At 57.1% G+C, this 22,921-nt stretch overlaps 10 protein-coding genes across 10 annotated transcripts; 7 read left to right on the top strand and 3 right to left on the bottom strand.

The window, feature by feature from the left end:
- The first annotated feature begins 232 nt into the window (after nt 1-232).
- GGS23DRAFT_611052 (uncharacterized protein) lies at nt 233-1,356 on the top strand. The gene is made up of 2 exons (XM_051520372.1): nt 233-762; nt 846-1,356. The coding sequence occupies exons 1-2, from the start codon at nt 357-359 to the stop codon at nt 1,169-1,171; spliced, it is 732 nt and encodes a 243-aa protein (XP_051370622.1). The 5' UTR covers nt 233-356; the 3' UTR covers nt 1,172-1,356.
- A 1,224-nt stretch (nt 1,357-2,580) lies between these two features.
- GGS23DRAFT_611057 (MFS general substrate transporter) lies at nt 2,581-4,708 on the top strand (the record flags this gene model as incomplete). Its single annotated transcript, XM_051520373.1, has 2 exons — nt 2,581-2,694; nt 2,775-4,708. The coding sequence occupies 2 exons, from the start codon at nt 2,581-2,583 to the stop codon at nt 4,179-4,181; spliced, it is 1,521 nt and encodes a 506-aa protein (XP_051370623.1). The 3' UTR covers nt 4,182-4,708.
- On the top strand, nt 4,709-6,251 carry GGS23DRAFT_611061 (uncharacterized protein). Its single transcript, XM_051520374.1, has 2 exons — nt 4,709-5,767; nt 5,813-6,251. Exons 1-2 carry the CDS (start codon nt 4,788-4,790, stop codon nt 5,937-5,939), a joined length of 1,107 nt encoding a protein of 368 aa, XP_051370624.1. The 5' UTR covers nt 4,709-4,787; the 3' UTR covers nt 5,940-6,251.
- Nucleotides 6,252-8,668: 2,417 nt separating this feature from the next.
- Nucleotides 8,669-10,278, top strand: GGS23DRAFT_118873 (lytic polysaccharide monooxygenase). The gene is made up of 2 exons (XM_051511055.1): nt 8,669-8,778; nt 9,051-10,278. The coding sequence occupies exon 2, from the start codon at nt 9,090-9,092 to the stop codon at nt 10,158-10,160; it is 1,071 nt and encodes a 356-aa protein (XP_051370625.1). The 5' UTR covers nt 8,669-8,778; nt 9,051-9,089; the 3' UTR covers nt 10,161-10,278.
- Nucleotides 10,279-11,082: 804 nt separating this feature from the next.
- Nucleotides 11,083-12,424, top strand: GGS23DRAFT_605871 (WD domain-containing protein; the record flags this gene model as incomplete). The annotated part of the gene is made up of 2 exons (XM_051519826.1): nt 11,083-11,310; nt 11,369-12,424. 2 exons carry the CDS (start codon nt 11,083-11,085, stop codon nt 12,422-12,424), a joined length of 1,284 nt encoding a protein of 427 aa, XP_051370626.1.
- Nucleotides 12,425-12,500: 76 nt separating this feature from the next.
- Nucleotides 12,501-14,474, bottom strand: GGS23DRAFT_118880 (alkaline phosphatase). The gene is made up of 4 exons (XM_051511056.1): nt 13,993-14,474; nt 13,827-13,943; nt 13,488-13,775; nt 12,501-13,435 (listed from the first exon to the last, which is right to left on the bottom strand). Exons 1-4 carry the CDS (start codon nt 14,306-14,308, stop codon nt 12,654-12,656), a joined length of 1,503 nt encoding a protein of 500 aa, XP_051370627.1. The 5' UTR covers nt 14,309-14,474; the 3' UTR covers nt 12,501-12,653.
- A 1,441-nt stretch (nt 14,475-15,915) lies between these two features.
- GGS23DRAFT_597940 (uncharacterized protein) lies at nt 15,916-16,561 on the top strand (the record flags this gene model as incomplete). The annotated part of the gene is made up of 4 exons (XM_051518703.1): nt 15,916-15,955; nt 16,038-16,060; nt 16,132-16,255; nt 16,407-16,561. 4 exons carry the CDS (start codon nt 15,916-15,918, stop codon nt 16,559-16,561), a joined length of 342 nt encoding a protein of 113 aa, XP_051370628.1.
- GGS23DRAFT_118935 (uncharacterized protein) lies at nt 16,511-17,714 on the top strand. The gene is made up of 4 exons (XM_051511057.1): nt 16,511-16,913; nt 17,010-17,141; nt 17,359-17,403; nt 17,475-17,714. The coding sequence occupies exons 1-2, from the start codon at nt 16,601-16,603 to the stop codon at nt 17,132-17,134; spliced, it is 438 nt and encodes a 145-aa protein (XP_051370629.1). The 5' UTR covers nt 16,511-16,600; the 3' UTR covers nt 17,135-17,141; nt 17,359-17,403; nt 17,475-17,714.
- GGS23DRAFT_573788 (tannase and feruloyl esterase) lies at nt 17,607-20,176 on the bottom strand. Its single transcript, XM_051516701.1, has 2 exons — nt 17,907-20,176; nt 17,607-17,810 (listed from the first exon to the last, which is right to left on the bottom strand). The coding sequence occupies exon 1, from the start codon at nt 19,896-19,898 to the stop codon at nt 18,102-18,104; it is 1,797 nt and encodes a 598-aa protein (XP_051370630.1). The 5' UTR covers nt 19,899-20,176; the 3' UTR covers nt 17,607-17,810; nt 17,907-18,101.
- A 968-nt stretch (nt 20,177-21,144) lies between these two features.
- GGS23DRAFT_573791 (uncharacterized protein) lies at nt 21,145-22,862 on the bottom strand. Its single transcript, XM_051516702.1, has 2 exons — nt 22,224-22,862; nt 21,145-22,082 (listed from the first exon to the last, which is right to left on the bottom strand). Exons 1-2 carry the CDS (start codon nt 22,752-22,754, stop codon nt 21,399-21,401), a joined length of 1,215 nt encoding a protein of 404 aa, XP_051370631.1. The 5' UTR covers nt 22,755-22,862; the 3' UTR covers nt 21,145-21,398.
- Between the last annotated feature and the right edge of the window lie 59 nt (nt 22,863-22,921).

Here is a 22,921-nt window from a genome sequence, read left to right on the forward strand (position 1 = left end):
GGTACATCGCTTCAGTACCCAATATTAAACGAGGGTCTGTTGAAGGCAATAATGATATATCATTAATATTGCCTACACAGCACAGCAAGGGGGGGAGCGCGCAAGTGTTCCCCGACCAATGCCAGTCTCTCCCGGACGCCATCGCCCCTAGTCTCTCTACCTACGTGCTAAGCTATACACCAACATATGGACCAACAACCTACGGCAAAAGAGAGTCCGCAGACATATATTGATGAGTTGTAACGCCCCTTTGTTATCCCCCAGACACCGCAATTTCATACCCATCTCCCCCCGCCCTCCTGTACGCCCCCATCCACTGCGAATCTTTCGCTTCAATCCATTCCCCGCCACCAGCCATGCCGCTCGAGCACCAGGAGATCGACCCGAACGTCGACTTTCCGGCGCTGGCCCGGTGCCTGTTCGAGTCGTATGAGGACCCGCCGCAGAAATTCTTCCACGTCTTCTTCCCGATCCACGGACAGGGGGCCGCGGCGCGCGAGGCGGCTATCGAGGAGGCAGCCACGCGGCTACGGGCCTGGCACGCCGGCGACCCTTCGAGCCGCTGGAACAAGGTCGTCGACACGGCGACGGGCCGGCTCGCCGGCGCCGCGCTCTGGAACGTCCACCACGAGAACCCGTTCGCCGCCCCCCACCCCTCCGACGTCACCTGGTTCCCCGCGGGCGGCGCGCGGGCTTTCGTCGAGCAGGCGCTGGCGAACCACAGCCGGCCGCGGGCCCGGGCCGCCCAGCGCGCCCACGTCTGTAAGTGCCTGCCCGCCTGCCCGCCTACCTGCCTGTCTGCTGGCGTGGCCCCTTCAACGCGCGCGCTCGCTCACTCCGCCCAGATCTCTTCATCATCTTCGCGCACCCGGACTACCGGCGCCGCGGCGTCGGGCAGCAGCTGTTGGACTGGGGCCTGCGCGAAGCCGACGCAGCCGGCCTCGAGGTCTTCCTCGACTCGACCCCGTACGGTCGCCCCCTGTACGAGGCGAACGGGTTCGTCTACATCGAGGAGAACATCAACGTGCCCGCCACCGACGCCCCCGATCAGGCCTGGACCGACGTCGCCGAGAAAGTCCAGCCGTTCACCTTCTGGCTGATGTGGCGGCCGGCCGGCGGCAAGTACGAAGAGGGAAAGACGGTGAAGCCGTGGGAGCAGAGCGAAGGGTGACGCAAAATGTGTCCCGGGTCTGGCCCGAAGGGATAATAACTGTAGACGGCGATCGTTTTCAACCTTCACCGCCATCGAGTAGGCACATATTGGGAGAGTTAGGGTTATTACACAGCTTCCCACGAAGCCTACTCGAAATTGTATTCTCACCATCCTAAATAACTGTGCACTTTCCCGTATGGCATCCACCAACTAACTGCGTGCTGTTTATATTATCAATCCCTACCTTTCTTTTGGTACAAGTTAATTAAGGGGGGTGTTTCCTAAGTTGTAGGAACTGATATTATCGCGACCTCGACCCGGATTCCCACAAGGCCCTGCTAACGCGTCCCAAAAGATGCGTTGTATTGGTTGGTACGTTCTCAGGGGAGGTGGTCCAGTCGGGATGGGCATCGCGATGGTCTGATGGTTACTAACGCTTAACTATTGTGAATCACACTCGACGGAACGTAGCCACCTGTATGTTGTGCAGACATGAGGCGGTGTGGTTAGGTGGCATTTATCCCGCCGCCAATCCACGGGTTGAGAGTAGCGGAGGGAGGAGTCCTTTGGACAGCCATAAACCAACTCCCTTCATCACCAACTGACAACACACCAACATGTTCTTCCAATCTCCCCCCATGTGCTCCCATGTGTTCCAACGTGCGCCGAGTTCCTGTGACTAAGGCAAGGGTGCTCTGCCAGCCAGTCCCTTTGACAGCAACCTCTCTCTAGGGTTAGGCAAGCTGCAGGCGTTGCATCCCCGGCGTAGCTCACCAACGTTCGCAAACCTAGTCGCAAATGCCAGGATCAGAGGTAGAGGTTCACAACCGCGTATCCACATCCTTCTCACACCTATGGACCGGATACGATACAGAGCCGATCCCCTCTCATGCCCTACAGCCATGTATAACAGCGCGCGACGTCGAGGCTACACTGCCAGGCTCCCCCTTCCAGCCAAGGTGATCAGCCCTAGTACTGTTATCCGAGGCGATCGAAGTAGATCCAGCGAGGGCACCGCGCTAAGTGGTAGCAAACGCGGCGTTAGGCCTTAGAAGATGCCGTACTCGTGTGTAGGTACCTAAGACACTGTGGTTATACCTACCTCCAGGTACCCAGATATCCCCTTGCTCTCAAGAGAGGCAAAGGTCAAATTACGAGATTGGATATCACAGTGTGGTTTGTTTTTTACTCCTAGCATGGTTGCCAAACCTCACTGAAAACATTGCCAGATACCTAGATTACGGCACGCAAGGGAGGGCAAGTCGCTTTTGTCCGCCTTGATAAGCCGTTGTTTCTCTTGGAGCTAGGGAAACAGCCGCTCTTCACCAGCTTATTCCTTCAGATCTGCGCTTCTCCGGGTGTGCCTCGTCGAAGCCAAACCGTCTAGCTTCCCCTCTCCCACTAACGGGACAGCTTCAGATCGCGACATGGAGGCAACGCGAGTGGAAATCCACGCCTCACCTCACGCGGGCACCCAGAGTTCTATCCCCGACTTCCCTACGAAGGATGGCGCCGAGGCCGAAGCGTTTCAAGTTCATCCGGTACGTGGCGATGGGTCTTTTGAGGGCCGGGACCAGAGGGCTACATACCATGGCAAGCCTTCCCGCGCTGACCGAGACAGGATACGCAGACGAGGCCGGACGACGACGACGCCTACCTAGCCAAGTCGTGGCCCCGCCGAAAGAAATTGACGGCGACATTTATCCTGTCCGCATTCGCCTTCTTACAGCCGCTCTCGGAGACGATGCTGGCGCCAGCGCGGGACCAGATCACGAGCGCCCTACACGTCTCGCAGCCCTACGAGTGGTTGTTGGTTAACTCCTTGATCCTTATCGGGGTCGGGCTGGCGCCGCTGCTCCTCGCGCCGCTCTCCGAGGTCTACGGCCACAAGCCCGTGCTGGTGACAGGAAGCGCCGTCTTCGTCGTGTGGAATACGGGCTGCGGCGCGGCCACTACGCTGGGCCAGATGCTGGCCTTCCGGCTGCTCTCCGGATTCGGCGCCTGCGTCGCTGACGCCCTCGCCGGCGGCTTCATGAGCGATCTCTGGGCTGCCGAGGAGAGGGGCCGCACCTTCGCGCTGTTCATGGCCGCCCCGCTCCTCGGCCCCGCCCTGGGGCCCATCTGCGGCGCCTTCATATCACAGGGGACAACCTGGCGCTGGATCTTCTTCGTCACGTCAATCGCCTCGGCTATCGTCATTATCGTGGCTGTCGTCTTCCTACGTGAGACCTACGAGCCGAGGATCCGGGCACTGCTTCACCGGAAGAGGGCGCCCGAACCCGGCTCGGAGAAGGAGAAGGAGCCGTACGCGCAGAAGGTAACGGGTTTCCTGTCGCTCATGCATACACATCTCCAACGCCCGTTCCGCATGCTCGGCACGCAGATCATCGTGCAGCTCTTAGCCGGGTACATGGCTCTCCTGTACGGCACCATGTTCCTGTTTCTCTTCATGTACCCGCTCATGTGGACGGGGCAATACGGCCAAAGCGTTGAGATCGGCAGCTTGAATTACATTTCCTTCGCGGCCGGGCTGATCCTCGGCGCCGGCTTTGCCGGCCACCTCAACGACCACATCTATCGCCGACTCAAGGCACGCAACAACGGGGTCGGACGCCCCGAGTTTCGCATCCCCACCATGATTCTCGGGACCGCGCTCGTCCCGGCCGGGCTGCTCTGGTGGGGGTGGTCGGGCGAGGCCAGGCTGCACTGGATCATGCCGAACATTGGGAGCTTGATGTTCGCGATGGGGGTCTACATGTGCTCCGCCTGCGTTTCTGTCTACACAATCGACACCTACACGCAATACGCAGCATCCGCCATCTCGACGAACCTCGTCCTACGAAGCATCACCGCCGCGTTCTTCCCTCTATTCGCGCCCTACATGTTTGACGCTTTGGGCTTCGGGCTCGGGGCCACGGCTCTAGCAGGCAGCTCTGCGGTATTTGGGACAGCGGTCGTATCCGCCCTTTGGTTTTGGGGGGGAAGGCTTAGAGCTAGAAGCCCTTATTGCGCTGCGAGCGATGCATGAAAGCGAATAACAGGACAAAGGATTATCGTGCCGCCTCCAAAGTGATACCTAGTCGCCCAGTTTTGATGATCGATCATTTCAATATTAGGTTCCGCGGCGAGAAATATGTCTAAAAAGACTTGGTAAATAGGCTCCTAGTCTATAGATATCCAGTATTGATATAATCCCCCCCAACTAGCTCGCTATGGATTCTCGCAAGCTACGTAGTCAGGCACATATAAACCCTTCGGCGCCCTCCCGATACCCTGTTTCTAGGATTATGGCTCTCATTTCTCTCCAGCAGATAGTTCTGCTGTGTCTCGCAAGGCACAATAACCCCAGTTCTTTGTGTATCGTCTACATAGTGTCAAAGAACTGGACCACTCGGCCGCACTCGCGTCTGACTAGGACAAAGGAGGCTGCGGGTGCGACTGGGGATAAAGTAACTGTTCCAGACAAGCCGGCCTGATCCTATATAGGACATGCTGAATCCTCAATGGGCTTCGTTCCAGAACAGCAGGTTTTTAAATACGCTCAATAGCTCTGGAGCATATTATTCGCGTCTTAATAAATACGCCAACCGAGGCGCCTGGCTATTGATCGACCAGATCACACTTCTGAACCACCATGACCTTTTCGTCCACCACCGATACCCGAGTAGTTAGCAAGAACGGCAGAATTCTCGGTAAGATCCCCACGAAGATGAGCCACCGCCCTAGCACCCCCCGGACTCGGGAGCGTCGGACGAGGGAATTATCGCGGTTCCGGGAGCACATCAGCTCGTCGCGATCGTCCCGCTCGGGGCGGCACTCGCGCCGGGCGGCGCCCGAGAACGCCACGAGAACGGCGCCGCGGCAGGTCCATCAGGACCACGTGGACCCGTACAGCTCGGAGTCGGAGTCGGAGGACGAGGAGGAGGAGGACGTGGTCGGCAGGGAGGCGGCGATCGACTGGAAGGCGGCGCGGATGACGAAGAGCTCGGACGTGAAGTACCTGGTGCGGGAGTTCGCGAAGCTGGGGCGGGAGGAGGAGGCGGGCGGGGAGGAGCCGCCGCCGCGGGTGGTGGCGGAGGACGAGACGTACTTCCCGACGCCCAAGGTGACGTTCCTGCTGGACCGGCCGGCGAAGCTGACGTGCGGGATCTGCCTGACGACGCGGCTGCGGGTGGCGCGGCGGGCGGACGCGAAGAACGGCGCGGTGCCGGCGATCCTGCCGTGCGGGCACGTCGCGTGCCGCGGGTGCCTGGCGCGCCACCTGGAGTCGTCGCCGACGTGCCCCTTCTGCCGCCGCGACATGACCCACTCCCGCTGCGGCCACGTCGTCGCGCCCGTGCCCCTCGCCCACGACACCATCCACACCCTGCCCCCCACCGTCCCCGACGGCGGCGTCGTCGGCGCCGACTGCCCCCCCTGCCGCGCCGCCAGCCTCGCCCGCGTCGACGCCGTCGAGTGGCGCCACCTCGGCCGCCGCTTCCGCCGCGCCCGCGCCGAGGCCGAGCGCACCCGCGACCCCGACGCCATGCGCGCCATGCGCGACGCCCGCTCCCAGTTCGAGACCTTCCCCAGCTCCGGCCTCCTCCAAAACCTCATCGCGCGGGACAATATGTGGTGAGTGGCTCTCCCCCTCTCCCTGTCCCTCTCTTTCTCTTTCAGCGTGCCGGCTCTAGCAGCTAGCCGCGTGTCTGTTCCGGGGGCGTTGGCGCTTCCTCGGTGGCTTCCGGCGCTCTTCGTAGCTCTCCTCCTCGCATCCCGGCTTCACCTGCGCTATTACCTAGTATGATTATTATTATTATTATACGCACGGGTGTGTCGACAGGCCGGACCTTGATGTCGGTTGGGAGGGCTGTTTCATGCATACCGTTCTGATGTTTTGATCGTATGTTTAGGTAGGTACCTAGGTGCCTACTATTCCCTCGTCTTCACCTATGTTTACACTACCTATAGACTAGCAAGTATACCTAGCATCAATCTATCAGTTCATCGACGTCTCTTGCCATCATTAACCATGCCGTCTCCGCTTGCCGTGTTGTGATCTCGGAAGACTCAGACAGCAGGTGGCCGCATAAAGGTATGACTGCATAATGATTATAGGAGAATCACGATGTTTTGATGAAGTTTCGGGCGTGCCTTCTATAGGTATTGATAAAGACGTAACCTCGCTTAGATACATATCTAATCTCTATGCGGGGTGTACTTCGAGGTACTTTAGGCCAATGGCGGCCCGAGAATCCCGCCGCCTTTCCCGAATCGGGCATGCCGACGTCATGGCGCGAAGCGGTCAGGTACTTGAAACGGGACAGAGGCGTTCGTGACGAATTTCCCATCTTCCAAGCCGCTCGTAACCACAGCGAGCTCGCCAAGGGAACCATTTCATCAGCCGACACTCCGTCGATGTTCTGATTCTCTATTTCCGTAGCAAGTGAGTGCTGTGTCGTGTCCCTGTTGCTGACGTCTGCCATTACCTACGAGACACTTTTCTAACGGCGCGAACAGACCAAGCTATTGTTTGGTTCCGTACCCGTTTGGTGCTGCTTCCCTCGCCCTATCAGCGGGTTAAATTACCTGCACCTCCTATTTACGAGTTCAGGAGAAGTCGATGCGAGCGGTAGACCTATAGTATCTATCGGGAATCGGACCCTGCGCAATTTGCGTTATATGTATGTGCGCCGAACTGGTCTACGAAACGACGCGATCGCGAGCGTCACGCCCATCGTCGCACGCTGCTTCCAATCAATCGCCGAGGGATTTAGGACCTCTTGGCGATTGCCGTCCAGATCTTCCAGTGGGTGGTCAGCCCGGTCGTTAGTCTATTTCCGGCCGTCGCTGGGTTTCGTCGGAGGAACGCTTGGCCTCGCCATCTGTAAGTCTGGTTTGGTGTCCCTGTACGCCATTGCCATCGACATCGCCATCCGCACTAACGCAGGGCGTCTAGACGAGTTCCTCATCCTCGGGACGCTGGCGGCTTGTGGTGTTTAGGTATATGTATGTCGGTACGTATGTATAGATGTTGTCGTATAATACCTGGCGAGGAGAACTTGCGCCAACTAGCCGGACGATCGAGAAGAAAACGTCCTAGTAACAGCGTTAGCGTAGCAATAGCATGTTACCAGGGAGCAGATTACCGGTAACTATCAAAGAGAAGACTTTCAGGAATTCATTGTGACTGTGACTAGGTCACTTACGGTGACGGGACTTTTCTAGACTCAAAGTATAGAGAGACGAAGCCCAAGTGTATATACGTATGTGTATACGCATGCATGCATATATGTATGTATAGGATATTTTCTTCTGGCTTACTAGCAGTGAATGACATCGCGAGATTCAAGAGGCAAAGAGTAGCGTGCCCCGGGAATAGCCTAGACGGTGGATGACCTCGACCGTTTGATCCCGACTTTCTGGGATAGGCATGCTATGCTGGGTACGGAGTAGCACATCGTTCGACGGACACAAGTCCTCTATGCAAGGCGGATACCGATCGCGAGAGGCTCCTGGCATATTACGGACTAATATGTAATACTAGTCGACTTCGTCGCCCGTTCGAGTAATAGCTCCTGGACCGTAATAAGTCGTGAGAGTCGTCGCTGGGGGCCATCTGTTCTGCCACCCGCTGCCAAGTCGGCTAGTCCTACCTTGCCAAGGATGCTCATACATGCATTCCCTTTGCCGAGATAATATCCTCCTCCCCTTTTTGATATGAGGCCAGCGTCTCGAGTCCGGGGTGGCTTGGATCGCCTACCGCTCTATCCATAGAACAGAAATCCGCGGGCTGACCCAACCCCCCTGACCGCAACGCGCTTCGAATCTCTGTTGCCGTATCAGGTGCCACGGTAAGCATTCTGTCGCCAGCAAAAGCTGCGAACCGGATATACATAGCGTATAGAAATCGAGGTAGGATTCGAGATCTCCATACACGTAGGAAACTCTACCCGTGTGTACTTAGATACGTTGGTATAAGCCTTCATAGTCGCCCGATCACTTGCCAGCATGCTCGGGGTGGATCTGCGCGTGGCCATACTGCCTCTGTGTACGTTGCAGGCGGGAGATCGCGAGTGCAGCACGATCATGATCAACTCCAGGGATTACTCGATAATTCGCTTTGATATCCCGCCGAGATGGCTCGCCCTCCCAGCGCAGAACAGAACCATCGACGATGCTAACCACATACATCCATACCACCTAGCACACATCGTAGTAGGATCAGAGAACAAACTCCACTCGAACCTTCGAAGAAACAGCTTCTCCTCGCCTGCGTCGTCGCTCTGTAAGCTCATGCAGGGGCTGCAGGGACCTTTTCATTTATGCAAGCTTCGTGGCTCAGGGGTCAACACCCCGGCCTCGCGCCAATGCGAAACAACCTAAAGAGCCCATCTTGACGATTCCCATTCGTCTCGTCCCCAATTCGGTCGATTCATTTTACGATTTTGTCGCCGTCACCACATCCTACGACGGAAATGCGTGCCGCCTATGTCGTTGCGTCTGAAGTCGACCCTTGCTCGATGTGATCGCCTCGAAGTAGATGGCGCCGACCCAACGCCATGGTGGATCGACGTGATCTTCTTCGCCTAGGGGGAAGAGGGGGCCGCGAGAACCGGAAATGAGGCTCTTGGAAGGCATTGGCGGTAAGTCCCCCCGCGCCCTCGCGCAGCACCGGTTGGTATAAGGATGCCGTCTTCCCTCCTCCTACCATCCTATCCTTTTGAGCTTTCCAGACTCAACTCAGGTCTTCCATCGTGTTTCCTACTTACTACTTGTGCGCCGTGCTTTTCGGGCAGTCATTCCTTTCAGCAACTTTTGCCATTCGTTCTTGACTTGAAGTCAGATCCCACATTCATTACCGCCAGTCGGTCTTTGCCAACGAACACCTCACAACTCCCCGTGTTTACACATCTAGCACATTCAGGAATTGAGCAACCCACCGTTTTTATTCAAGATGTCTTCGACTCTCAGATCCGCCGTCATTGCCGCCCTCGCCGGCGCGGTTTCCGTCTCGGCTCATGGTCACGTTACCGTCGTTAAGGCCGACGGCAAGTCGTACACGGGATTCGATCCTACCTCTGCGCCGTTCGGCCCCCAGCCTGACAGCATTACCTGGGGCAACGGCGCCACCGACAACGGCTTCGTCCTCTCCTCAGCCCTCCAGGACCCGGATATCATCTGCCACCTGGACGCCACCAACGCACCGCTGACGGCCCCCGTGGCCGCGGGTAGCGACGTCACCATCACCTGGAACCAGTGGCCCGACTCGCACAAGGGCCCGGTCATCGACTACCTCGCCGACTGTGGCGGTGACTGCGCCACCGTAGACAAGACGACGCTGAAGTGGTTCAAGATCTCCGAGCTCGGCCAGCTCGAGCTCGGGCGCGGCAGCGGCCAGACCGGCCGATGGGCCGACGACCTCATCATCGAGAACGGGCTCACCTGGTCGGTGACGATCCCGGCCTCGATCAAGGCGGGCAACTACGTGCTGCGCCACGAGCTCATCGCCCTGCACGAGGGCGGTTCGCAGGGCAAGGCCCAGTTGTACCCGCAGTGCATCAACCTCCAGATCACGGGCTCGGGCACGCAGGTGCCGGAGGGCGTCGTAGGTACGCAGCTATACACGGCGACGGACCCTGGCATCCTGCACAACATCTACAACGACGAGAACCTCCCGTCGCCGGACGACTACATCATCCCTGGCCCGCCGCTGCCCGTGTTCGATGGCTCGTCGTCAGGCGGCAGCGGGAACAGCGGCTCGTCGTCGTCGGCAGCGCCTGCCCCGACCAGCACCACCGCGGCGCCCACCTCCGTAGCCACGCCCACCTCGACGGCCGTCGTCTCGTCGACTCCCGCCCCCGAGCCTGTCGTGAGCACGCCCGCCGCCTCGTCGAGCGCCGCCGTGCCCGAGCCCGTTGTGAGCACGCCCGTCACTTCCGCCGTGCCCACGCCCACGCGCGTTGTCTGCAACAACAGCAAGCGCCGTGCCCGCCGCCACGCTCGCCAGCTCAAGAACTTGAATTAATCCCCCGCATTTTCCTGTGCGAGGGTCAAGCCCCCGCGGCTTTTCTGGTATAGAAGGAGATGAGAAGGGAATGGTGGAAGCATGGTTTCAGTTCGATGTGTATATATTTTCACTGTCCCGTATAGATATTCTATGGGACCCCCCTGAGTGCTGTCAGTGAGTAGTACGATATACGAATGGAAGTCCGCACGTATTCATATGCTTCGTCTTGCTTGGTACCATCCGTGAATTGTGAATGTTTGGAACATTTTTACCATTCCATTCCTCTGCCTCACCTTATGCTCACGGATCGTTCAAATTTTCGCGTCCTAACTACCCTGCCGTGACATTTTTCTGGAGCAGTTTCTCCGTACGTATTCTAGAGATACGGAGAGGGAGTACCGGAGGGAGACGGTTTCAGTCCATGCGAGGCCTGGAGAATACGACACGAATTGTACAAGCGGCCAATCTTGTACGTGATAAACATTGACTTGGTGATTGGGCGATTAGCGATTCCGGGGACAACTTTTGGGTATTCCCTTTGGTGAATCGTCAACCATGCAGGATCATGGGATGCATCTACTCACTGCTCTGGAAACACTGGAAATATCGCATGGTTCGGATTCTGGTAGAAGGGAAAAGATGCCATCCCAAGCTACTACTATGCGGCGTCTACCCGATAAGATAAGAGAGTCCAATACGGCTTAGTTGAATCGCTGTTTTATGAAGCCCGTTAGATTCGTTATGGGCATAACCGATCAGTCTAGAGCCGTGGTTCTGTTTAACCCTGTTTACGTAACAGCCATAGCTCCGTGCCCACCGTCTTATCCGGGTAGGTACCTACCTGCAAGTCTCGAGAGTCCACAAGCCCACCGAAACCACGCAAAAATCAACTCGTCATCCCAAGCACGCTGCCATGATTACCTTGTAGTCGTAGGGAAACATGGCATCCTTAGCGACAAATGACGGGGATGCGGCTGAGAACAATGCTGCTTTCGATATTGTCCAGCACGGCCACAAGGATCTCGTTCAGGCCGTCGCCTTCAACGCGTACGGTGACAGATGTGCCACCGGCAGTGTCGACGGCAAGATTCGCGTCTTCAATCGGCATCAGGACGGCATCTGGCGCCTCTGCGACAATTGGAAAGCCCATGCTGGCGAAATACTAGAGGTGTGTATTCTTGGTTGTCGATTGCAAACGGACTGGCTACTGACGAAGCACTGCCTAGCTGCAATGGCTGCCGCCGACGATCTATCCGAACCTCTTGGCTTCGCTCGGGATCGAGGGCCGCTTCCAGCTCTGGGCTGAGGACCCTTCTGCTCCCCCGGGGAGGCGCTTCAGCATGAGAGATGGGAACGGAAAACCCGTCTCCGAGGTCCGGTCTAGCCGCTACCCCTTCAGGTCCTTCTCGGTTAAGCATGACGAGGTGACGAGGTGCACTTACGTTGCCCTCCTCGCCTCCGACGGCCACCTTACGGTATACGAAGGCGAAGTGCCCGAGGCGTTGACCGATTACGCCAAGTTCGACGACTTTCAGGCCTTCGCCAAGCCGAATCGTGGCGAGGAAACGTGCTTCAAGGTTCGCTTCGACCCTAATCCCGAGCCCTGCTACACCGCCTTGCGAGCTGGCTTGCCGTCGGATGCGTTAAGCCTGGTGGTATCGGGGTTGACGGCGGTGAAAATCTTCCGGACGCGCGATATCGTTACTAGTTCCTTCGGTACCGCGACTAGGAGTAGGGAATTTTACTTGGCCCTCGAGATCACGGAGCATGCTCACCTCGTTCGCGATGTCGCCTGGGCCCCTGGGAACTATAGAGGCTATGAGATGATCGCCACTGCGTGCCAGGACGGGTTTGTGAGGGTGTTTCGAATCGACACGCCCTTCTCCAAAGATGACGGCAAAACCTGGTCTCCGGCGGATATCCTAGGGAGTACGAGGGGTGACGAGAGCACCGCTCCTCGAAATCCCCCATCTCGCAGACAGTCGCAGGCACCCTCCGGCATAAGGGCCGAGATTGACAAGTCTGGGACGCACGGAGAACGGCTCTTGACCGACCAACCGGGGCAAATTCGGCATACTGTGAAGGTTCTCTCCAAGCTCAGCGCCCACCGGTCGCCCGTCTGGAGGGTTGGCTTCGATGACGATGGCCAGATTCTAGGCAGCGTCGGGGATGAGGGCAAGCTGATGTGCTACCGACAGCTACCTGATGGCTCGTGGGCCAAGAGTTCCGAACTGGGAATGATGAAAACTAGGATGGCTGCCCCGCCCGTCAGTCACAGTTAAGTCATCTAACAGGCAAGAATCTCGCTCGTAAAAGGGAAAAAGGGACGAATCCGGTTGGCAGTGGTGTGTGATACCCCAAAAGCTCCAAATAGAGGTTACGTTCACGATAGATTAGCGTCGGCATTCGTTTACCAACATCATTAAACAAAGACTGGATTTACGATCATGCGGCATTGCACCATTGCTGTTCGCTGATACCAATCCCGCTTCCTCACGGAATCGGTTTCATCTAGTGGTTATGGTCGTGGTCATGGACGTGATCGGGGCCAGCTACCTCTCTTTTCCCAACCCAGTCGGTGCCGCGACGGCGAAGCTCCCTCGTCGCATCGTCCAACTTCACCTTCAAGACTCCTTCGATATATTTGGGCAGTTCCGTGTTGTCGTGGTTTCCTGCCATGTCCGACTTGAGGTTACCTCCCCTCCAGCCGTTTCCGTACCCGTACAGGGTGACGTCCGACGCCGTGTGGCCACCGGTCGACCAATTGACACCCGCCTTCCTGCTCAGACGACTGGTCAAGTCTCCACCGAGGTTGTTGTTGCGGAGGATCGTGTCGATCTCGGAATCCGAGAGACCAGCGAGCCCGTACCCGGGCAGTATGGTTTCGACCAGATACTCCCTGCGGTCGGTTCCATTGAAATCTCCCCATAGGCGATTCACTTGTTCAATGGACATGGAAACCTGCTTAAGAGGGAGGGGGTTGAATCCATTCAATGTCAGTCCGCCGCACTCATGGTCAGCAGCAGACAGCATTATGGTGTCGGGGTGCAGGTCGATCCACTCCCTGACGAAACCCATCACGTCGTTGTACATGATGGTGTCGTGAAGATGAGCCGCGGGGTCGTTGGCGTGTCCGGCGTGGTCAATTCGCGAGGCCTCAATCATCAGGAAATACCCCTTCAAACTCCACTTAGTGGCGCGGTCCAGCGAATTGAGCGCGGTCTCCACCATCTCGAGCAGCGAGGGCTCTTGTTCAGGCTGGCGGGATCGATCGATCTCGTACATCATCTGATCTAGCAAGCCTATAAGCAGAGTTTTGCCAATCGAGAGCATATAGTAACTTACCGTCATTGAACAGACCGATGTAGGGCAGATCAGCAGCCTTGGCTTTGCCCTTCTTGAGCTCGTCGAAACCAGCACGATCCTGCAGGACGCGGAAACCCTTCGTTTTGGCGAACCCGAACAAGTCAACGTCGTCCTTCCGGCACGAGGTAGGGTCCGATTGCGGCTTGAAATAGCATCGTCCACCACCCAGGAGAATGTCGACGACGGGCCCGAGGGGGTGGGAGTACCCGATTTCGTGCTCGGCAATCTTGGCGTACGAGTTGCGGTTCTTGACGTGCGCCGCGTAGCCTTCGGGAGATCAGAATTCGAAACGCACCAGCAAGACGAAAATTAACTCACATGCTGGTGTTGCGTGGTTAATCGTCGACGTTACCACGAGACCCGTCTTGAAGCCCTTGAGCTTCGCGGCCTCGAGAATAGAACCGACGGGCAATCCATCGTCATCGACGGCAATGGCTAGAGTCAATCAGAGACGGGCGCTCACGTCCGCAAACGGAATACGTACCGTTGTTGTATGTCTTGACGCCGCAGCCAAACGCGGTAGCCGAAGCCGCCGAGTCGGTGATGAGATTGTCGCTCGCCTGAGTGCGGACCAGGCCAATGACCATGTTGTCGGCGGCAAGCTGGATGCTCACGGGTGCCTTGGGATTCTCTCCATTCCGCAGCAGCGAGACGTAGTCGCGAGCCATCGTCTGGCTAGCCTGGCCGTAACCATCGGGCACGATATAGATGAAGTTGCGAGCCTCGGGGAAGAGCCAGAGGGCGGTGGCGCCCTGGACGAGCAGCCCACCGGCGAGAGCCGAGGGGAGAGACGGACGCATCGTATCGAAGATTGTGGGGGCCGCGCTTTGGGTTGGAGCGGACGGTAGGCCTTGAGGCTTCCCACATTCTCGGTCAGCGATGGGCCCCTACGTATTTATACTACCTCTAATTCCATCCCAACCTCGGCATCGCGTACGAGGGTAACATGATGCCGGCCGTCGGACGAGCCGCCGACCCAGTGTGCTGGGAGCTATCTACGAAACTATCACGCAGTAGGCTGTGTCTCTTTCGGGAGGACTTCGCCCATTCGGGAAGCTCGATATCAAAAAAAATCCGATATGCACGCCGGTCAATCCATTAGGAAACTGGCTCTCAGCACGTTGCATCTTGGCTATCCGATTAACTCCTCACGCAACCGTTGCCGTTTGAGGCTTGGCACCTCTTGGCACTTCTTGGACTTGGGGAAATGTTGCGTATGAAGCTCTCCAGACGTGAGCACGTGGGCTACAGGGCTTACAAGACCCCGGAAAAGAGAGAAGCGAGGCATTCTAGAAAGTACAGAAAGCCGCCGAATAACTGGAGACATGATGATCGCAATTAGATATCGCGAAGAGAAAAGTGAATGGCGCCTGAACTAGAGAGCCCTAGAGCTCGCGATAAAACGGATATTCAGCCAACGACAACCGAGCCTTCCGTAGCTTTTGAGCATCCAGTTATCTCTCACCGCGACCGCACAGCACGGCTGTATTTCGTACAAGGGCGTTTTGTGTAGCAGCGAAGGGTCGGCGGTGTGGTGGAGCCACCTGGAAGGCAGATCAGAAGGCGCATTCGTGCGGAAGAAAGCCACAGCACGATTTGACCAACGTTCTTACTGGGGCTCTGTGAGGAACACCTACCTACCTACTAACCAGGGCGGACTTGCACCCGAGTCAAAGCCTGCGCTGTCCGGATTGGCGAGGCGCTATCCCCGCGGCACGGAGGCTCTTCTGGCGTAGCGAGAACCGGCGTCTTCTTTTTTTTTCCCAAAGGGTGGCGGTACCTGAGCTTTGGAGGCCGCACCGGACCTCAGCTAGTTCACGGCAGCTAGCTTCGTTCGCTATCTGCCGGAGATCGATCGCGGGTTCGAGGTGATGTTTGATGTTTATCGCCAGGCACTCTCAGATCGGGGACGGTGGAGCATTCGGTTTTCCTTCGTCTGAAACCGGATCTAAGCGGTGGGCTCGCCGTCATGGGGAGGAGGCCAGCGATGGTTGGATTTCATGATGACCTCCTCGCCTTGCTCCGCCAACCAAGTGCATGATTAGGGGTGGGGGAGGTCGCCTACGGTTACTACGGTTTGTAGGACTAGATTAGGCGCCGTGGCTCGCAGGTCAGGTACCTATCTGCCTGTGCTGGCCGGTTCGCCATGGCGAAACTATTGGAAACCCGACGAGGCTACGAGAGAAAAAAAAGCCGGGCACCCAAGCGATAGACGGACGAACAGAGAGAGGGCAAAACTTACTCTGGCGTTTCGGGGGCTCTGGCCCATACAGCGAACCGTCTCTTGCCTTTAACTACCCTCAGATACTACACACTTTCCGTAGTATATTCCTTCGACCGAATCATGCAGCTCCTCTCGACTCTCCGAGCCAGGCTTTATCACTAACAATACGGCCCACTGCTCAACATGGAGTCGAGCAATTACCTGTTGGAAACACGACCGGCATGTGGGCGTCGCCTACGATATCCCCCGAGACGATTGGACCTGCGACAACTTCCCGAGCTGCGACTGTCCTCTGCTGTCGGCAGACCCGGATTTTGCCGGCATCGGGGTACGCTCTCATCCCCCTTCCCGACGATCGTGACGGGCCAGTACCGCTGACACTCGTGAACACACGCGCAGGTTATAGTGGCGTTTGCTGCCAGCGTCAGCCTTACCCTCGTCGCCGCAATCGTGTGCCTGCTGCTCTCGCGCTCGACCAAGCCCAGCCACCCGCGAGCCATCAACCCGATCGACGGATTCTTCCGTACCTAGGTGTGTGAGCGGCTGCAGGCGTCGGTCGGGGAGGCGCGCGCTGAGATGTGGTAGTTTGTGCTCTACGACATGGCCATGTGCCTGACCGACCAGCAGCTGGTGACGGGGCCCGCGTTTCTCGTTGCTTTGCCTAAAGAAGCTAGCCGACGGCTCCATCGCCGTCTACCACGTCGACACCGTCACAAACTTCGTCTGGTTCAGCTCCAATACCCACCTCCTGTCCCTCCACGTCGTCAAGCACTTCAACGCCTGCGTCAAGCCCGACGCCGGCCTTCGCCGTCAGGGCCGCCCGCGGTAGTTTAAGGCGGCCCTGCCTACTATCATCCGGGCCGTGCTGATGAGCATGATGGCCGGCATGCTCCTCTACGTCGTGTACATTTCCGGTTACGCCGGGTGGTGGGACGTAATTAACTGCCCCGCGAACTGCTTTATACCGTTGGAGAAGGGTGGCTCGCCGCGGCAGTGGACCATCGCCCAGATCTCCTTCGTGCTGTACAGGCACCTGCCCGCCATCCATTCGCTCTGGCAGAGGGAACGGGGCTGCTGGATGAAGAAGCTGCGGCATCGCCTCATTGACGACAGGGGCTGTGAGTTCCCGTCGCCCGAGCCGTGGTGGTGGAATAGGGGCTGGCGTTGCCGGATCGCCAAGGGTGCGTTCCTTTGTATGTGGTACCTGCTCGCCTCGGAGTTTGAGACGGTGCTGGAGGAGATAGCCTGACATGCCGTCGGCTACTACAACCTCATAGGAACGTGCCAGTCGGGCCACGGAGTGATGGCGGATCGCGAGGTCGAGACCGAGAACGGGCTCGGGTTCGGACAGCTTGTTCCCCTGTTCCTGTTGCTGCTGCCCGTCCTGCAGTTGTTCGAATAGATAGCCGGTGCGTACCTTTTCTAAGCTCTCTCTTCCCCTCTGCTCCTCTTATCTTTCCGTGAATCCCTTCCACGCTGACGGAGCCAGTCCGCTCCGACAAGTTGGAGGGGGAACCGGATCAAAACGGGCACCAGAAGGCAATCTACACAGTCCCCTTAGACCATGTCCAAGGCTGTCCTTCGAAAACATGCAGATCAGCCGCTAGCAGTGCTGAGAGAAGGTAGCCCCAATAACAGCCAGCGGGAGTTGATATCACTACGATCCTTCCGGTACCTATCACCCACTTCGTAGGCGAATGTGGCCGTACTACGTTAGCTCAACTAACTTCGCCCCATGGTAGAGTGCGCAGGGATCGCGGACAACATGGCCACCCGGCGAGCCGCGGAAGTCAGAATGAGCAACAGTCTCCAGCGCGGTTGGAATACAGGTATCTACACTTAGAAGGCGGAAGAAGTACTCCCCGAGAAGTAGCAAAAAAGGGTGGTGATTGGCAAAGAGCAAACGAGCGCCTAGAGCGGGTGGTCAACGCAAAATCTAGGAGAGCTCAAACGGCGTGCGCACTATGCGAAATCGATCTAAGATATGTATCGTACTCACGCTTCCCGGCGGCGGAAACACCCGCAGCAGACGGTCTCCTACTCGCCGAGCCGCTTACTCGCTACCAGATATAAAGCGGGTAAGTGAGGCTTCCTAGTACCGACTCGGCACACGCGATGTTACTACGACCGCTTGGTATGAGCTAAAACCTGCTCGGGATCAATGTCGCTATTAGGGGGCAACTCGCTGTCGAGACAACACAGTCCATACTTTACCAAGACCAGCAAGACCGGAACTAAACCTAACCAACCACAACTCCCCGTCTTTACCAACGACACCAAAAACCCTCTCAGTCGGCGATCGACTAGAGAAGCGTACTCTAGCCCCCTTCTTCGCCAGGCCGCCGTTCCTAATGGAATTCGCTTGCCTCTCATGCGCAGCGCCAGCTCGAGGCCTCGTCGACGTCGCCGACCCCGTCGTACACTGCTTTCTGCGGGTGCGGGCATAGCGGGCGCTGCCTCGCGACACCCGAGTCCGGGGCTTCCGCGTCGCGCCAGGTGGTGGCAACGAGGCGGTCAACGGGTGTCGCGTCTTCCACCCACCGCACGAGCGCCAGCAGCGCGTCGTGGTCAGCGTCGTGGAACCCGGGCACCGACCACTCACCGGGGCCGAGCACCGTCGCCTGTGCCGCCCCGTTGAAGTTCCACGGCGCGTTGACGCCGGGCGGCGTGCCTACGCAGTGCTGGAGCCCCGGCACGAGGAGTAGCCGGAACCAGTCATCCATGGACGCCGGCGTAGTGGCGTTGGCGGCGCCGCCGCTCGTCGCCCGCGCCACCTGCTCGTAGAAGTGTGTCGAGCCGCGCGTGACGAGGAGCGGGTCCGCGAGCCCGTGGTACATGAGGATCTTGGCGCCGCGGTCCCTGACGGGCGACATGTCGAAGGCGTCGGCGTCGAGTTGACGCATAAGCGGGAAGTCCCGGACGTACGCATAGACGCTGTCGTTGTACGCGTCGAGCGGCCAGTTGGGGTCCCCGAACACGCCGTACCGCAGGATCCCCAGACCGTAAGCCAGCGGCTCGCCGCCCGTGAACAAGGGATCGGACCATCCGGCCTCGGACGATAGCTCGAGGCCCGGGTGCGCCATCTCGGACCCTACGTAGTAATCGGCGTAGATGCGCTGCAGCGTCTGCAGCTGCACGGGGGTGAGGCAAGCGGCGGTCGCGTTCGCGCTTACCAGGTCGCAAGAGAGCACTCCGAGGTCCGCGTGGCAGCGCTCGGGCGAGCTGATGATACCGTCTTCGACCCCGTCGGCCCCGTCGCACTGCTCTATCACCGTCGCAGCGACGAGCGAGAACAACGCTGGAGGAATGCTCTTAGGGTCGCTTGCCGGGTAGAAGTCCTTGCTAATCTTAGTGTCCCAGCTGACCATATGGCTGATCCACCAAGCCGGCGCGCCGATGAGCAAGCCGTCGAAGCTCTCGGCGTCGACCTGCGCCTCCTTGAGGCCCTGGCGCCCGCCGTTGGAGCAGCCGGTGTAGTACGAGTACCGGATCCCGGCGCCGCCGTAGTAGCCCTGGACGAGTTGCTTCGCGAGCCCGACCGAGCCGTGCATGGCGCGCCAGCCCCAGTCGATCTGCTTCTGCGGCGCATTTAGCATCCACTCGACATCAAAAACGCCGCCGCGGTGGCCGTTGTCCGTCGACATGGTCGCGAACCCCTGGTGGGAGCCGACTGCCATGTCTAGGAAGTTGATGTACCCGGCGGTGCCGCCCCCGCCGACGGCGAGGAATCGCGATTCCCACTCGGTCGGCAGAAACAGCGCGAACGTATACGCGGACGATTCGGACGAGGTTACGTTGACTTCCACGGCGCACAGCTCCGGGAGGCCCGTCGCGAACATCTGCGGGGTGTCCGGGTAGACATCGCGGTCGCCATAGGCACCGTTAGCCGGGACGGCGGTGACGGATAGGACGGTGGCATTGCGTGCAACCGGACCGTCAGCTGCCGATAGCAGGTTCCTCAAGTTTTCGAGCGAACACTCTGGCGGCGCGAGAGGGCTAGCATAGGCCCGCTGGTATACGAAGGCCAGGGAGAGAAGGGAGACCGGACTGTTGTGTAGACGCATTATCAAGACAGATTCGGAATTGACCAGATAGCGAGTCACTAACGTGTGTTGCAACAGAGGAGATGCCCACCTTTTAAATATATACGCTTCATACTTCCTCATTTCCGCCTCTACCCAGCTAGCTTACTAGCCACCGTAAGCATGGCTTGCGTCAGACGAGGTACAGACAAAGGAGGAGTATACAGACCAGCCCAACCGATCTTCTGCATCTCACCCCAAAGCGGGTTACCGCTTCCTAAAGATTCTATTGGCTCCTAAATAATTATATTCTATTGACAGGTTAAGGTGAGGTTTTTCGGTTACTTGAGCCGCCACCACCGCCACTACTACGCAGTTAGACTATTAAGTAGCTATACTATTATTATCACTACGATTACTAGTACATTTCTTAAATTTCTCAACATATACCTCGAAGCAACATTTAATCATGAACATGATTAAAGTAATATACTTTCGTATAGTAGTTTAAACGTATTTGAATAAATAGATGATTTTAACGTTATATATATACATCTTTAGATTATTATAAATCCGACCTATAAATGCATACATTTAAATAAAATTGTTAATTCTGTCATCTTTGTTTTTGGTTTAGTTTACTTTTGATTTCATTTTTTAATTAACAGTTTAGCTTTTTGATGATTCGTGTACTGGTTGTTTATTAACTAATATCGCGCGATCACAGGAAGCGGACCAGCCGCGAAGCATACACGGAACAAAGATAAAGCTCGGTGTGAAGCGGGGTTCTCGTTAAATCCGGTTAAACGGTAAGGTAAGTTACAAAGGACTGGGTAAGCTGGTCTGCGACATCAGACAAAGCGTAGGCAGCAAATGCCAGTCATCAGGATCGTAATTGTCGCTCAGTAAGCTGCAACCTCGCCGTCTCCGCCCCGTAGCACCCGGTTTCCTACTCGGGGTTTTGCTCACGAGAGAACCCGACGGCATGATTTTGTGCCGTCGACAACGAGACGGGGCCCTATTCCCGAGCACGGTTCCGGCAAATCGAAATTCTCGGACAGGTAGGCGGGTATGAAATTCCCGGCTGACACGTCAGATGTGAGACGTGGAGGCAATTGCCGGAGCGCCGGTAATCGATGTGAACTCGGCACGACCAGAAGACCTCGAGTGGTACTCGACCAACTGTGGAATGGCATGTTACGAGACTACTTTTGAGATGATGATAAGGTCGAACATGTGTCCGCTTATCGTCAACCAGGAATTCTTTACTTTCTACGTAGTTCTGGGAAGCTAACAGCAGCATCCCAAACTCCCTAGTCCGCGGTTTCTTTTCAAGAGAAGTTGAAATTTCGGACCTCGATATTAGGTCCATGGAAGTTCCTGGACAAGCGCGACAGCTGAGTGGCACCCAGACGATACACGTATTGTATTCAAAAGCCCAAGTCTCAAAATAGGCGAATGCTCATTGAGTCCTGGAAGGTAGGGAGTGGAGTCTATTCCTAGGACCAAGGTGGTCCAAATCTGTTCCTTGTCAGAGCTATTTCAATAACGACTAAATCGAGATTGCAGCTCTGCCTTCTTCATTGCGGTCACTTGCAAAGCAGGGCGCTGCTCTTCCGGTATGATAACAAGCGTGCTGTCTGTCTACTTGTTTTCAAAGTAATCCAAAGCTCGACCGTAAAACCCTGCCTTGCCCTGGGGAAACAGATGGATAGTGCGAGCCAAGTCTTGAGCGTCCTTGTCTGCGAGCATGTTGGACAGTCTGTGATCTGCATGGGCATTTCGCTCAGCCTCTCGCACCATCGCCGCGTAAGCCTCCTCATCCGCCCACATCCCTACCTCATCTGAGTCCAGCGGCCGGCCTGCCTCGTCGTACTGTTCCGGCGGGTTCAGGAGGCGAGGTATGGTGCTTAAAAAACAGGGAGCGTCAACCAGCTCCCAGGGCACCGTGCAAGCTCCCTCCCAGTCGATTACTCCCAGCACGTTAAACGTCTTGGTGACAATGACATTGCTGTGGAAGAGATCGGCGTGGCGTATCGGAAAGGGGCCCTTTGAAGTAAAATACTTGCCGCTGGAAGCCAGTTTGGCCAGCCGGCCTGGAAACTCATCAACCCCCTTCAAGATTTCGTCGACCACCGACGAGGGAACGGATTGGCGGAGGTAGTCTTCGTTATAAGGGTACTTGATGGTAGCGGCCCACGCCTGGATGAAGGATGCCGCTGTCTCGAATGGTCCGCCAATGCCGGGAATAGGCCCAACGATGAAACCTCCGTACGCATCGCGGGTAACGGTCCCGATCTGGGGAAGACGCGCCGAGGCGATCTGGACCTACAATGCGCGCTTGATTTAGTTCTTGATCACCTCTTTGATCACTGACCGACTGGCTTGAGAGACTGGATTGTGTTGGCCCGACATTTCTATAGTAATGTATCGGCATTAAATTCGAGAAAGCCGAGCGACTCAACTCACATGAGCTGCAGCCATCGAGCGATAGAACGTCTGCCGGTACTGGCGCGGGATGAGGCCCCAACCTGCCCAGTTATAGTCGCGAGCTTCGTCCATGGCCGTCTTCCCCGGAAGGAACTCGAGCAACACAAAAGCTACGCCCGCCGGGTTCGCACCGTCAAGCTCGAAGGCAAAGACCTGGGGCACTGGAGCGTTGGTGGCGGTTTTGAGGAAGGCCAAGGTGTCGATTTCGGTCTGCATCTTCCGGGACGTTTCCGGAGTCGACTCCCGCAGCTGGATGCGGGCGACCCAGCGAGTGCCGTCTTGGAACTCGAGTAGTCGAGCCAGGTTGTTGCCGCCGTTTATGCAGTCTGGAAGTGTCTTACAGGGTCGCCCACTATTGGCACGTGAGGCACTCTCGCATATGGCTTCCCAATTGGTCCGGTTGAAGCAGTCGTCCACTTGGGCTCGGATAACAGGATGGTTAGTGATAGCCCAGTTAAGCGTAGGCAATAGACCGCCGTCTTGGTTAGGCGGCATCGTGACTTGAGGCATGAGCGATTGTTATTGTGTGTGTTTTGTTTTACAGAGGGAGTCAAATTGAACAACAAAGACTCAGCGTCGGGAGAAACAGCCAAACTTGAGCGAGCGACTTTATTGTTTTATAGCCAGAAAAAAGAGTCGGATTACAGCTAGGCATCCAACCCCGGCCTCCCCCCCAC

Source organism: Durotheca rogersii (genome assembly GCF_024521655.1).
Source record: "Durotheca rogersii strain YMJ 92031201 chromosome Unknown GGS23scaffold_15, whole genome shotgun sequence".
Lineage (NCBI taxonomy): Eukaryota > Fungi > Ascomycota > Sordariomycetes > Xylariales > Xylariaceae > Durotheca > Durotheca rogersii.